The 13,517-nt window shown below is 52.5% G+C and overlaps 1 protein-coding gene across 5 annotated transcripts in view; it reads right to left on the reverse strand.

Annotated features, from left to right (window-relative positions):
- Positions 1-1,166: 1,166 nt before the first annotated feature.
- Positions 1,167-13,517, reverse strand: part of LOC134019166 (IQ motif and SEC7 domain-containing protein 2-like) — a 42,780-nt gene continuing 30,429 nt past the window's right edge. For all 5 annotated transcript variants that reach the window (XM_062459771.1, XM_062459770.1, XM_062459772.1 and 2 more), the window contains 14 exons: positions 11,744-12,068; positions 11,276-11,541; positions 11,076-11,163; positions 9,685-10,856; positions 9,401-9,562; positions 9,097-9,219; positions 8,784-8,950; positions 8,322-8,461; positions 6,888-7,013; positions 6,220-6,319; positions 5,113-5,274; positions 4,597-4,812; positions 3,733-3,782; positions 1,167-3,185 (listed from right to left, as the gene is read on the reverse strand). In XM_062459771.1, coding sequence (XP_062315755.1) covers positions 1,998-3,185; positions 3,733-3,782; positions 4,597-4,812; positions 5,113-5,274; positions 6,220-6,319; positions 6,888-7,013; positions 8,322-8,461; positions 8,784-8,950; positions 9,097-9,219; positions 9,401-9,562; positions 9,685-10,856; positions 11,076-11,163; positions 11,276-11,541; positions 11,744-12,068 — 4,285 coding nt within the window. In that variant the 3' untranslated portion in view covers positions 1,167-1,997. The remainder of the gene's footprint in view (positions 3,186-3,732; positions 3,783-4,596; positions 4,813-5,112; positions 5,275-6,219; positions 6,320-6,887; positions 7,014-8,321; positions 8,462-8,783; positions 8,951-9,096; positions 9,220-9,400; positions 9,563-9,684; positions 10,857-11,075; positions 11,164-11,275; positions 11,542-11,743; positions 12,069-13,517) is intronic.

Below are 13,517 nucleotides of genomic sequence, written 5' to 3' on the forward strand. Positions count from 1 at the left end.
GGGAGGGGAGGGGAGAGGAGGGGAGGGGAGAGGAGGAGAGAGGAGAGGAGAGGAGAGGAGGGGAGGGGAGGGGAGAGGAGGGGAGGGGAGAGGAGGAGAGAGGAGAGGAGGGGAGGGGAGGGGAGGGGAGGGGAGAGGAGAGGAGGGGAGGGGAGAAGAGGAGAGAGGAGAGGAGAGGAGAGGAGGGGAGGGGAGGGGAGAGGAGAGGAGGGGAGGAGAGAGGAGGGGAGGGGAGAGGAGAGGAGGGGAGAGGAGGGGAGGGGAGGGGAGGGGAGGGGAGGGGAGGGGAGGGGAGAGGAGAGGAGCGTTAAGGAAAGGAGAAGGGAGGAAAGGAAAGGAGTGAAGAGGGGACAAAAAGTGAAAAGAAGTCAGTAGAGAAAAAGTGAGGAGGATTAATTTCAACCAAGCACCTGTCTTAGTGTTTCTCCATTACCCTCTGCTGGTTGCGTGGGGTATTACAACAAGTTGCATTTGGGCTGTGTCTGGACCAATCAGAGAGCTGGAATTTAGGGGTGGCGGTGAAGGGGAGGGACTACGTATATGTGTGTCAGCTTGTGTATGTGTCCCTGTGTGTATTGCCTGCTGTTTGCCCAGTAATGAGTGGATATAGCTGTATCTTGTATCTTCACAAGCTTGTGTTAGTAACAATTTCACCAGTCAAATGTTTTTCTCTAGGATATTGTTCTACTGTCAAGATCAGAAGAGATGTTAGTATTATAGTAGTAACCCGTACCCCCAAAACACCATTTCATTTTCAAGCACGATAAAAAAATAAACGCAGAACGGTACAAAACAGCCCAAACAATAATTATTAATATTAGTAGTAGCTGTTACACCAATAATATCCATAGTAATATACTGTATCAGTAGCAATCGCTGTGGTAAACATCTCAGCCACATGTACCTCCATCATCAGGATGTTATACAGCAGATAGTCCATTTGGAATGGTTCCTTCAATATCATGGGGCTTAATAACAAGAGGAGAAAATCACATTTAGGAGAGTATTCATTTCAGTTCGAACGAACGAACGAAGATGTTTCCTGACACGAAGATCTAATTTGACAGCCTATACTGAGGATTTAAGCCTCTCTAGAATACTGAGCACGCAGGACGTGCTAGCAAACCTCCGACCCTGCAGGGTTCAGTGTGTGTACGTGTCTGTGCGTGTGTATGTGTATGTGTGTGTATGTGTGTGTGTTCCATTGTCTTTCTGTGGTGAAGGAGTAGTGTACACTCATCCTATCCCACTGGTCTCCTCTATGTTTCATGCTTTATCAAAGGACACATATGGACAACACATTGCAGAAAAATAATTCTAAATCAACTACACATCCCATAATGCACTAGACCTTTATGAGCCACCATTTTATGGCCTGTGCTTACCCTGTGTACCACTGTACAACAGGCATATAGGCTTCATATGTTTGGCACCCTTCCTCTGTAATCTTCTCTCTGGCAAACTAGCAGGTTATTTACGCCTGGCTAAAACACAGACACTCCTTTACATCTCTCCTATTGGCTAACACTAAACACAGCACGACCAACCACGTCGTCCAATCCAGCTGTGAGGCTGGGATTGGATCCTCCTCCTCCATCCCCCTTGAGGATTCAGACAGTTGATAAGATAGAAATTGAAGAAGACGTTCCCTTGTGCATCCACGTGTCTGCTCACATGTGTGTCTCTGTGTTTGTACATGTGCTGTTTGTCAGGCCAGCTGGTCATCATCCAGAGTGTGCTGTGTCAGCTCCCAGCCTGCCAGGCCATGTTGTCAGGTGATGGCCGCCTGACAGGCTACTTGTTTGGGCAGTGGAGGTGAAAATAACAGAGGCTCAGCAGGTTTCTCTGCCCACTGCCTCTGCCCCTCCTCCTAGCCAGGCGGCCGTGTCGGTAGAGCTGAATCTGACCCCTCCTCCTCCTCCTCCTCCTCCCGGCCCTCTCCGCTCTCACTAGCGCCCCCTGCTGCCAGTCAGGGTACCCTGCTGCCCGGGCCCCCCTCACACCACCGTGCTGATACGACTGACCGGCTTGGACTTGGAGCTGCCCGCCCCTCCCGCCCCGCCTCCCCCCTGGCCAACTTGCGGATGAGGGGAGAGCGGGGTGAGGGGCGAGGGCGAAGGCGGAGGAAGGGGGGAGTGCGGCGGAGGAGGCGGGATGGAGGAGAGAGGGGGGTACTGCGGCACGTACTGGGCGGCCTGGGGCACGTGGCGGGCGATAGGGGTCTGGGGAGGGGGCGTGGAGAAGATGAAGTGAGGCTGGTGGGACGGGTGGGGCACCTGGTGGGGGCTGTGAGCGTGGCCGACGTGGTTGTGGGGGTGGCTGAGCACAGCGTGGGAGTGTGCGTGAGGGTGGGGCTGAGAGTGGGAGAGGGTCAGAGGGAGTTTGACCCCCCCTCCCCCACCCCCTCGTACCGAGTGTGTGTGATAGAGGGACAGCGGGGGGACGGGGGAGTGAGGGGAGTGAGGCGAGAGGGGAGGAGGGGTGCAGGAGTAGCGTCCTTGTCCCATGCCGTGGCTGCTGTGCCCGTGCTGCTGCTGGCCCAGCTGGCCGTGAGAGGGAGCGGGCGCGGGCCCCTGCCCAGGGCGTTTGCCCGACGAGGTCACCCTGTGAAGGGTGTGGTGGCCACTGTTCTGGGCGGAGGTGGGCATGGTGGGCATGGGCAGGGGCGCGGGCTGGTGGTGGTAGCGGTGGTGATGGTGGTAGGGCGGCGGAGGCTGCTGCGCGACCCTGCTGCCAGCGCTGCTGCTGTTGCCATGGCAATACTGGGCGTGCAGAGCTTGGATCTTGGAGGGTCCGCCAGGGTCGGATTGGCTGAGGGCGGATGGGGAGGGTGGGGGCGGCCCCCCTGCGGTCGGAGGGGGCACAGGTGCAGGGTAGTGGGGTCCAGGGGGGATGAGAGGCCCGGGGGGGCCTTTGGCTCGACGATTGCCAAACAGGCTCCCCAGGAAGGAACCGCCACTCCCTCCGCTGCCCCCACCCGGGCCCCCGCTGCTGCCACTGCTGGAGAGGGTGCCCCCATGGGACACCAGCCCCCCTGTGGCGTTGTGAAGCTGCCCCGGCCCACCCCCCACCCCAGATCCGGGGCTCAGGATGGGGCGATGAGGCCGGTAGTCTTCAAGGCCGTAGGGGACGCCTCCCACCATGAGGGGGCGTTGTTGGGATCGAGGGCTGCTAATGATGGAGCCCTGGAGGAGGGAGAGGAGATCGAGAAAGTAGGAGTAGGGATGGCAGACAGGGAGGATAAGGAGAAAAAGAGAAGAAAGGAGTAAGATACTAACTACATGAACTCCAACAGTTGTTGGTCGTGATAATGCTCATATCCGCAAACAGCTGTGAAACACAAAGCAACCAGTTCAAACACAACACGCCAAACCAACACAAACACCATGCAGACGCTTCACATGTCAGTGTTCATGCAGGTGCCCTGTCACTCGTATCAGGGTCCTCCACGCAGGGCCGCAGGGGGCAGCACTAGCAGTGAAACATGCAGAACAAGCTGGGGAGGCAGACCCATGCACGTCAGCCACAGGGATGTGAGTGGCAGCAGCAGGCTGGCCCACAGGGCCGCAGCCTGGCCCTCCCTAACAACCAGGATGCTTAGTACACAAACACAGGACAGGAAGACAGCACAGACACCTGACACCTGATTGGTGCTGGAGACGCATGCACCATCCACACGGTTGCAGGGCGGTTTGGGGAGTGGAGGGCAACGCTCCACCCCCGCAGACTTACTTCGATGGCACTGTCCAGGGAGCCCACACTGTTCCTCCTCCCACGCTTCCCTGCACCCAACGCATAAGAGGTCATGATCGACTACCTTAACCTGTGTAAGGCAGACTTCTGCAACACCTAGCTCTGCAACCCCCCTCCCCCTCCACAACAATTGATAAACAAATGTTCACACGCTCACATACACACTCCAATGTTCAGCATTACTTATAGATCAGCTGTTTCAGTAGATCACCCAAAATGACTGAGATCTGTTACAACCTTCTTCGCATTTCTTCCTGCAAATCTCCCTCTGGACACCAGATGGCACCGGAGCACTGCACAGTGTCAAGTAGCTTAGCAGCTTTTAGCTTTCCTGTTATATCATAAACGATATTTCTCAGAAACCATGGTGAAGGCCTTCAGTCTGCAGGTCTGCAGAGGACTGACATTCAACAGAAAGGCCTCCATCACTCTGTCTAAGTGACAGCCACTTTGCTCAGCGGCCTGCAGGTTTTCAAGGACAACAGATTGAAATGAACATGTCTTGTGGATGCCTTTGTGTGTGGAAAACACACTGAGCTGGGGCGATCACAGACACCCAGTCACTAAGGCAGAAGAAGACCCACACAGGAGCTCCCTTGGGGGGGGTAAAGACAGAAAGCACAAGCCTACAAATTCTGGATTCTGGAATGATGATAAATTGTCCTTCAAAACTCCAGTAGACACTAACAAAGAAGCTGAGGGTGAAGATGGGCTTTTCTACTAAAACGAGATTCTGAGAATAGATAGAATTCTCAACCCGCCCCCTAATCACAATCTTTTCCTAAACTCAGTCACAATCCCACTTGTGTCGACAAGTCCTCAGAGGGAACACTCTCATCCTACCTGTGTCAGACAGGTCTCGGAGGGAGGAGCTGAGGGCGGAGCGCTTGAGGCCGTCCACTGCAGCGTAGGTGTCGTCCAGACTGGGCCTTCCCAGGGTACCGTTCACCCCCACCGTCTTCAACCCGCCCCCTTCATTTCCTGGGCCGCCAGGCCCCGCCCCTCCTCCGCCGCTGAGGCCGCTGGGACGCACCACGCCTTTCTGCTTCTCCAGCTCAGCTGGAGGGAGGGAACAAGAGGGGGGAGGGGGGGTTGAAAGAGAGAGATGGGGGACGATAAGGGGGGAGGAGTATTGGTGTGAGGTGAGGAAGATTTTTTTCTAAATTATTATCTAAAACAAGATTTACACATACAGTATAGAACTTTGTATGTTGGTCAATGTTGGATTCAGAGTGACATCTTACAACTCGCTGGCAAAGTGTATTATTCTGACTGCATTCTAGTATGCAGTAGCGTAGTGTCCTAGCGTAGTGTCCTAGCGTAGTGTCCTAGCGTAGCAGCGTAGTTTAGTATGCTCACACTCCACGCGGTACTTCTCCATCTCCTGCACCTCGGCGATGCTCTCCCGCAGGTCGGAGGTGAAGCGCCCTCGGTCTTGCTGGCTGGGGGCCGTGAAGGCCATCAGCAGCTGCCTCTCGCTGCCCGGGCTCGCACACGTCAGACGGATACCGTGGGGGTAGTCTAGGGGGAGAACCGCTGATGTGTAAACTAATCAAATACACATCCGTTCATCAAAAACAAGTAAACATACACAGTAAGCAGGTATAACCGTAAGTATGCAGACAACAACATTTACAAACAAAAAATCAAAATGGCCAAGGTAGGACCACTACATGAATAAATAATTACATTGCAGTGTATCCTGTAAAAACATGGATTCAGGGTTGTAATTCAGTGATCTAGTAAGGAGATACTCTCTTGCAAATCACACAGATATGCTTGAGCACACACACACACACACACTACCATCAGGCGACCTGGCATACAGCACACTGATGATTCACTCGTTACAATCTGTCAGGATGGAGACGAGGGTGAAACATTGATAATAACATGATATCAGTTGTATCTCCGAGACGATAACAACACACAACCAGCATGGCAAGCATACAGCTGAACCCTCTCATAGGTACATAACATCTGCAATACTGCTCATGTTTCGATGAGGTCATCTCTCTGGACGGAGAGTGATGTTTACAGTGTGAGGGGGAACAACGATAACACGTTTCACTGTCCTCACTGGTCTGGTTGGATGGCTGTAGAACCCTACTGTGAGGCTATAAATAGAGAGAGAGAGAGAGAGAGAGAGAGAGAGAGAGAGAGAGAGAGAGAGAGAGAGAGAGAGAGAGAGAGAGAGAGAGAGAGAGAGAGAGAGAGAGAGAGGGAGGAAGGAGGTGGGGAGAGGGGGTGGAAAGACAAAAAAGGGAGATGAAGAGAGATAGTGGTACAGGGGGGGAGTGCAGATGGAGGAGAGAGATCGAGGGAGGACAGAAGGGGAGACAGAGAAAGGGATAATGAAGAGGGTAGAAAATGAGCAAAGGAGAAAAGGATGAGAGTGAAAGAAGGAGGAAGAAAGAAGGAGAAATAGAGACAGATGGAGGGACAGATGGAGGGACAAACACTTACAGGAGTTCTGGAACATGTGAACTTGCATGTCGACCAGAGGAAAGGACTGTCTGAAACTGTACGTGACCGAGGTCTTCTTCTTCTGGAAGATCTTAGTGACCTGGGAGGAGGCAGGGGAAACACAGAACCTTAGAACTAGGACAGAACACGGACCACATAACCACTCAGAGTTGCATTTATCAGCAGAACATCTTTCATTACAGAATTGTTAGCTTTAGCTTTTAAAACTAAGGCCTTCTGCTATTCCACAGAAGAAATACCTGCTGATTCAGCAGATGTTTTTATTCCAAACATGTAATTGGGTTGGCAGTGGTAGAAAACACACACACACTTAGTGTGTGTTTTCTACCACTGCCAACCCCAGCTGCAAGAAACATACACAAACCTGATCACCCTGAAAAAAGATATGCTCTTGTATATTCACGAGCATACAAGTAAGTCATAGTAGAACCCACACCCAAAACGATCATATGGAAATGTATATCCGTATGGGGAACGTGGTTATGTTGGTGGTGTTTTTGTATCTAATCTTTAAAACAAATCCTAGGAAAAGAATCTATCTCAGCTAAACATGTGAAAGAAACTGGCCTGCCATGTTGTCACGAGCTTAAAAAGTTGAATTGTACACTAGATAGTATGATGGGTGCTGAGGGTGAGCCGGTCTGTACCATGAGCAGGTCGTTGAAGAGGAACACCTCTCGTTGGTGGACCCCACTTCTCTGGGGTCTGTTAGGGTCTGGCACCTCATACAGCTGACAGCAACACACCAGTCTACGATGAGGCAGGGACAGCACCTGCAGCAAGCACACACACCTCCACACTTGTGTCTATTTGTCTGCTAACTGACACAGTGTTGTCTATCTGTCTGCTAACTGACACTGTGTTGTTTATCTGTCTGCTAACTAACACAGTGTTGTCTATGTGTCTGCTAACTGACACAGTGTTGTCTATCTGTCTGCTAACTGACACAGTGTTGTATATCTGTCTGCTAACTGACACAGTGTTGTCTATGTGTCTGCTAACTAACACAGTGTTGTTTATCTGTCTGCTAACTGACACAGTGTTGTCTATCTGTCTGCTAACTGACACAGTGTTGTCTATCTGTCTGCTAACTGACACAGTGTTGTCTATCTGTCTGCTAACTAACACAGTGTTGTTTATCTGTCTGCTAACTGACACAGTGTTGTCTATCTGTCTGCTAACTAACACAGTGTTGTCTATCTGTCTGCTAACTGACACAGTGTTGTCTATCTGTCTGCTAACTGACACAGTGTTGTCTATCTGTCTGCTAACTGACACAGTGTTGTCTATCTGTCTGCTAACTGACACAGTGTTGTCTATTTGTCTGCTAACTAACACAGTGTTGTTTATCGGTCTGCTAACTGACACAGTGTTGTCTATCTGTCTGCTAACTGACACAGTGTTGTCTATCTGTCTGCTAACTGACACAGTGTTGTATATCTGTCTGCTAACTGACACAGTGTTGTCTATGTGTCTGCTAACTAACACAGTGTTGTTTATCTGTCTGCTAACTGACACAGTGTTGTCTATCTGTCTGCTAACTGACACAGTGTTGTCTATCTGTCTGCTAACTGACACAGTGTTGTCTATCTGTCTGCTAACTAACACAGTGTTGTTTATCTGTCTGCTAACTGACACAGTGTTGTCTATCTGTCTGCTAACTAACACAGTGTTGTCTATCTGTCTGCTAACTGACACAGTGTTGTCTATCTGTCAGCTAACTGACACAGTGTTGTCTATCTGTCTGCTAACTGACACAGTGTTGTCTATCTGTCTGCTAACTGACACAGTGTTGTCTATTTGTCTGCTAACTAACACAGTGTTGTTTATCTGTCTGCTAACTGACACAGTGTTGTCTATCTGTCTGCTAACTGACACAGTGTTGTCTATCTGTCTGCTAACTAACACAGTGTTGTCTATCTGTCTGCTAACTGACACAGTGTTGTCTATCTGTCTGCTAACTGACACAGTGTTGTCTATCTGTCTGCTAACTGACACAGTGTTGTCTATCTGTCTGCTAACTAACACAGTGTTGCTTTTATAACTGTACCACAGAAGCTCCAGGGGAGCAGCAGTCTCACCGGCTTCTTGCCCACCACCACCCTCTCCACAGCCTGGACCTGGGACACGTGGTCATCATTGGTGCGGAGCTCCCACTTCTGGATCCTCTGGTAGATCCCGATCAGCAGGTCCCTGGGGATGTCCTGGCCGTTGTCCACCCCTGGGGGCGGGCGAGGGGGCGAGGGGGCGGGGGAGACGTGGGAGGCGGACAGAGGGAGAGAGTGAATGAGCGGCAGCAGTTGTTTCGGTGGCAGAAAGAGTGAAGCGTGAGCGACACACACAAGCACTGTGAAAGCGTGAGGGGGCTTTACATACATTTTCTGGGAAACTGTGTCAAAACTTTTGACTGGTACTGTATGCTGATTTAGGATATGCTTCGATATGACTAGCACTACATTTAGTCATTTTTGCAGACACTCTTATCCAGAGCACTAGCTATCTAGTTGTAGAGTAAGTTGTAGGTTACGGGAGATGGAACCCACCACGGAGGTTCTTGATGAAGTCCTCCAGCTTCATCTTCCTCTCTGGCTTGACGTTGGGGCTGTACATGTCTGTGTTGAGGAGGATGATGGCGAAGGCCAGGATAAATATAGTGTCTGGGTTCTGGAACTGTCGGATCAGGACCGGGTTACACACACAGTACCGCTGACTGGAATAAGGTGAGGGAGGGGGGAAGAGAAGGATCCAGAAGGACACAGTGAGACAGAGGTCACTTAATGAGATGGATGGACGACTTATCAAGTTGCCATGCCTCAGTGAATTGAATGAATCCCCCAGTATGCCTAAATGTAGTACCTGAAGGCCTCCACGAGTCTCTCTACCTTCTGGGCCTCTCCCTGGACCTTGATCTGGGCCTGGAACTTCCGGAGGGCATCGTCCAGGTCCATTCCTGAGAAGTCCATCTCATCCAGAACACAGCTGGAGGGAGGGGTGGGGGAGGGCAGGGTGCAGAGGGAGGCCAGGATTAGAGGTGGAACTACGTCTAAAAAACATATTTTAACAATAACATTTCATCTGTTATAAGAACACTTTTTACCCAGAACACTGTCACTGTCATATTGGTCCCCTCTGCCTAATGATGAGCCATTCCCTGACTTACTCCAGCACATCCTTGTTGAACTGTTTCTGTCGGCAGCCAAGGAACTCTCCAATCATCTGTCTGCTCAGCCCCTTCCGCTCCAGGATGAACCTGGCGATGCCCACAGGCGTGTCTGACACGAAGCCTCTCTCTATCAGGTACTGGATACCCTTCTCTGGCTTCCTTCCAAGGAAACACACACACACATACACACAGTTAGACATACACTCGCAGTTGCAGTACACACACATGCACTTGCATTCATGAAAACAAACCCCGTCCCTTCAACCCCGGTCCCTCCTTACTTGTTGAACAGGTTGAGTCCGATACGATACTGTCGCCTCTGGACCACGTCATCATTGAAGGCGGGCGAGTCCCAGCTGTGACGAGACTCCCTCTGATAGGTCTGTTTCCCCAGAGGAGGGAGGGGCTCCCGCAGACTGTCCCGAGAGGAGGAGCCTGAGGAGTAGTTGATGGTCTCGTTGGAGTTGGTGGTGGAGTTGAGACTCTCGTTGTCTCCGTCCGAGATGAGGTGCTGCTCCAGGCCCGGGGCCATCGCACACATGGAGGGCGAGGAGGAGGAGGAGAGGATGGGGGTGAGAGGCTGCTGCTGAGGGGTCTGCGGGGAGGGGGAGTCGGGGTAAGGGTAGTGGTGCATGTGGAGGGGGTGGTGGGGGTGCATGGGGGGGAGGTGGGGGTGAGGCTGATGGTGGGGGTGGGGGATCGGCGGGTGAGGGTGGTGGTGGAGGATGGTGTGGTGGGGGAGGTGCGGGGGGATGGGCGACGGGTGGGGGCGGACCAACGGCGTGCGCGTCTGACCCTGCGCCATGGCAACCGAGCGTCCATTGGGATTGGCCTTGATGGTGCCTTGAGGTGACCCTCCCGCCCCCATCCCCCCTCCTCCCCCACATCCTCCTTCTCCCCCTCCTCCCCCGGGCTCCTGCTCCTGCTCGTACAGCAGCTGCCGGCTCAGAGACCCCCGGTCAGACCGGTCACTCATGTCCACGGAGCTGTCACTGGGGGGCTCGATGGTCAGCACGGGCAGGTGGCCCCCCCCTCGGTGCCGGTGGTCCCGACACTCCGTACAGGGGGTGCTGCGGCGGCTGGTGCTGCTGCCCCCTCCCTCGGTCTCCCGGCTGTCCTCCCGCCCCACCCCCAGGCCCCAGTACTCTGTGTCCGTGCTGCTAGGGGGGCGGTCCATGGACATGGGGGAGGTAGGGATCCCATCGTCCATGTAGAGTGTGACGTCGCTGTAAGTGGTCGCTGTGCTGTCCTCGTGCACGCCCCCTCCCCTGCCTCTGCCCCCTCCCAGACCCCGACGGGGGGTGGGGGTGTTGCTGTTGTTTCCCCACACGCGCTCCCTGAAGTCTTCCTCCCTCTCCTCCCCGCCTCCCTCCTCAGGATCGCCCTCCTGAGAGTCCTCCTGTCCAGACTGGCAGGTGAGGGAGTCGTCCATGGAGTCGGCCAGGGACTTGACCTGGGAACACACACACACGCAGGGTTCCTCAGCTAAACACACAGGCACATCCCACATGTTGTGGCTCCACAAATCCTCTCTTTCCCTCCCTCCTTCCTTTTGTTCTATCTATCCCCTCCCTCCCCATCTCTCTCTCTTACTCCTTATTCATCCCTGTTTCCCTCCGTCCCTTCTAGTTCTTCCCCCTCTCCCCCACAACCCCTCCTCCCTCCCTCTCACCTGTTTCGAGAAGGATTCATCCATGTGGGAGTATTCCTCCCTGTCTCCCCCCTCGGTGGCACCAGGCTGCCCTCCAGTGTGGGAGTACCTGAGAGGGGGGATGTACAGGCATGACGAACAACCACAAGACTACACACACCATTGTCAGGGTACCTTCTGCACAATAACAGATAGTATCACATTCAACACATCACAGCTACCTAGTCAGACCCTGGTCCTGGCCCTGGTCCTGGTCCTGGCTTTGGTCCTGGTCTTGACCCTGGTCTTGGTTCTGCCTGTCGTCGAAGGAGTACTGCAGCCTCATGTTGTTGAGGATGATGCGGCGCGTCATGCGACTCTCTGAGGCAGAACTCCGCAGGCGCTGGAAGTTCTTGTTCATGCGGTACTGCCTGAACGCCGTCTGGATGGTCCGCGCCGCGCGCCGACTCAGGAAGTATCCCCCATACTTCCTCTCCAGCATCTCCACCTGGCCGATCAGAGACAGAGAGAGAGAGAGAGAGAGAGAGAGAGAGAGAGAGAGAGAGAGAGATGGAGAGCTCATCACCTTCTGCCATTTGATAATGCAGCTGTTAGTCTGTCATCTTATTGGAGATGTCTGTACAGTATGTTAGGATGAGGAGCATGTGGTCACATGGATCTTCCATTAGGGATAATGCATTGAATCCTACCTTCTTATCCTGGAGGTCTGTGGAGAGCTCATAGCTGTCTGAGAGGGCTTTGCAGCGCTTGCTCTCCTCCTCTTCCTGCTTGCGGAGCGCCAGGCTTGCAGGCTGATGGCGTGTTCGTTGGGCCCAGGCCAAGCTGGCTGGGCTAGGAGGGGTTGCCAAGGGGGGGCCCTGGGCGTAGAAGGGGGGTCCCTGGTGGCCGGGGGGGATGGCGGGGCAGGTGTAGCGTAGGTCAGTGTGGCCCCCCAGGTAGGAGGCGGGGCAATAGGAGGAGGAGGAGGAGTCTGAGAAACTGAACGTCTCTGGACATGGGGGCTCTTCTTCCACACTGGAGGGGGGGGGGGGGGGCAGAGAGAGAGAGAGAGACAACGACAGAGACAGAGAGAGAGAGACAACGACAGAGACAGAGAAAGGAAAGAAGAACACAGTTGATCTAAATGACTCAGGGCAGAATGAGACCTTGAGAAAGAAGAGGTGGATCAGAGAAGAAGGAGGTGGAAGACCAGAACATCTCCACACAGGAGCCAAGAGGAGGCTAAGCCAGCCTACTTTAGAATCTTCACCCAACATCCATGCTGCTAACGTGCCCACATCCATGACCTCATTATCCTGAACCTGAGAGTCCCGCTGTCTTCTGTACAATCTACAGCCATAGCTACAGCCTGGATATATTACACTGCTACTAACACAAACACACAGTCATGCAGAGAATGCACGCACACATACATACATACATACATACATACATACATACATACATACATACATCACACACACACACTCACACACACTGTACAGACACAAATACACATTTTGCTGCCAGGCTGTTAGACTGGCACAGAAGGCAGGGTACTGCGGGTGGGCAGTGACAGCTTCTCAGCAGCTCGTCACATGACCATGAGTCATCAGTGTGAACAGCAGCAGCTGAGGTGGAGAGAGAGAGAGAGAGAGAGAGAGAGAGAGGAGAGAGAGAGAGAGAGAGAGAGAGAGAGAGAGAGAGAGAGAGAGAGAGAGAGAGAGAGAGAGAGAGAGAGAGAGAGAGAGAGAGAGAGAGGAAACAGGGGAGTAACCTACTAATGCCTAGTGGAGGTTGTTGGGAACCAAGATCTCTAGTCCTTTCTGAGACATGTGGGTTCAGAGGTCACATCTGGAGTATCCATCTGTGCTGAGATACCATAACAGATAACAGGGAAACAGCAGGGAATTCACTCCACGTGACCCATCAGTAAAACTTCAAAGAAATTAATGTTTCACCAACTGACTGAAATTTAAACTGACTTTGCATACAGTATTGTAGTCTTCTTGGTGTAATGCTGTACAGTAGCAGAGGTGGTTCATCATTTCTAATCAGATAACTCTGATACTATGAGAACCCCAAGTCCACAAGGGGGTTCTTTCTCTACGTCTGATGCTTAGCACTAAAGATAGATGCTGCACTCCTGCACTGCAGGAATTCAAACCAAAGTTAACTTCAAATGCACAAACACACATACACACATGCTGTACACACATTCATGCACAAACACACTCCTCCAAAGAAGCCAAAGAAGTATCTGCACTAATAAATTGTGTAGGCGCTGCAGTAAATCTCAGGATGGTACTCTCACTAATTATACAATCTGGCAACTCTCCAGTCATATCTCACTTCCCCTTCTCCTTACCTCTCTCTCTCTCACACCTCGCTCTCCTTCTACCTCTCTTTCTCACTCATCTCACTTTCTCTCCCTTACTGTCAACTTCCCCACTCTCCCTTACCTCTCTTTATCTTACATCTCTC

Source organism: Osmerus eperlanus, chromosome 4 (genome assembly GCF_963692335.1).
Source record: "Osmerus eperlanus chromosome 4, fOsmEpe2.1, whole genome shotgun sequence".
Taxonomy (NCBI): Eukaryota; Metazoa; Chordata; class Actinopteri; order Osmeriformes; family Osmeridae; genus Osmerus; species Osmerus eperlanus.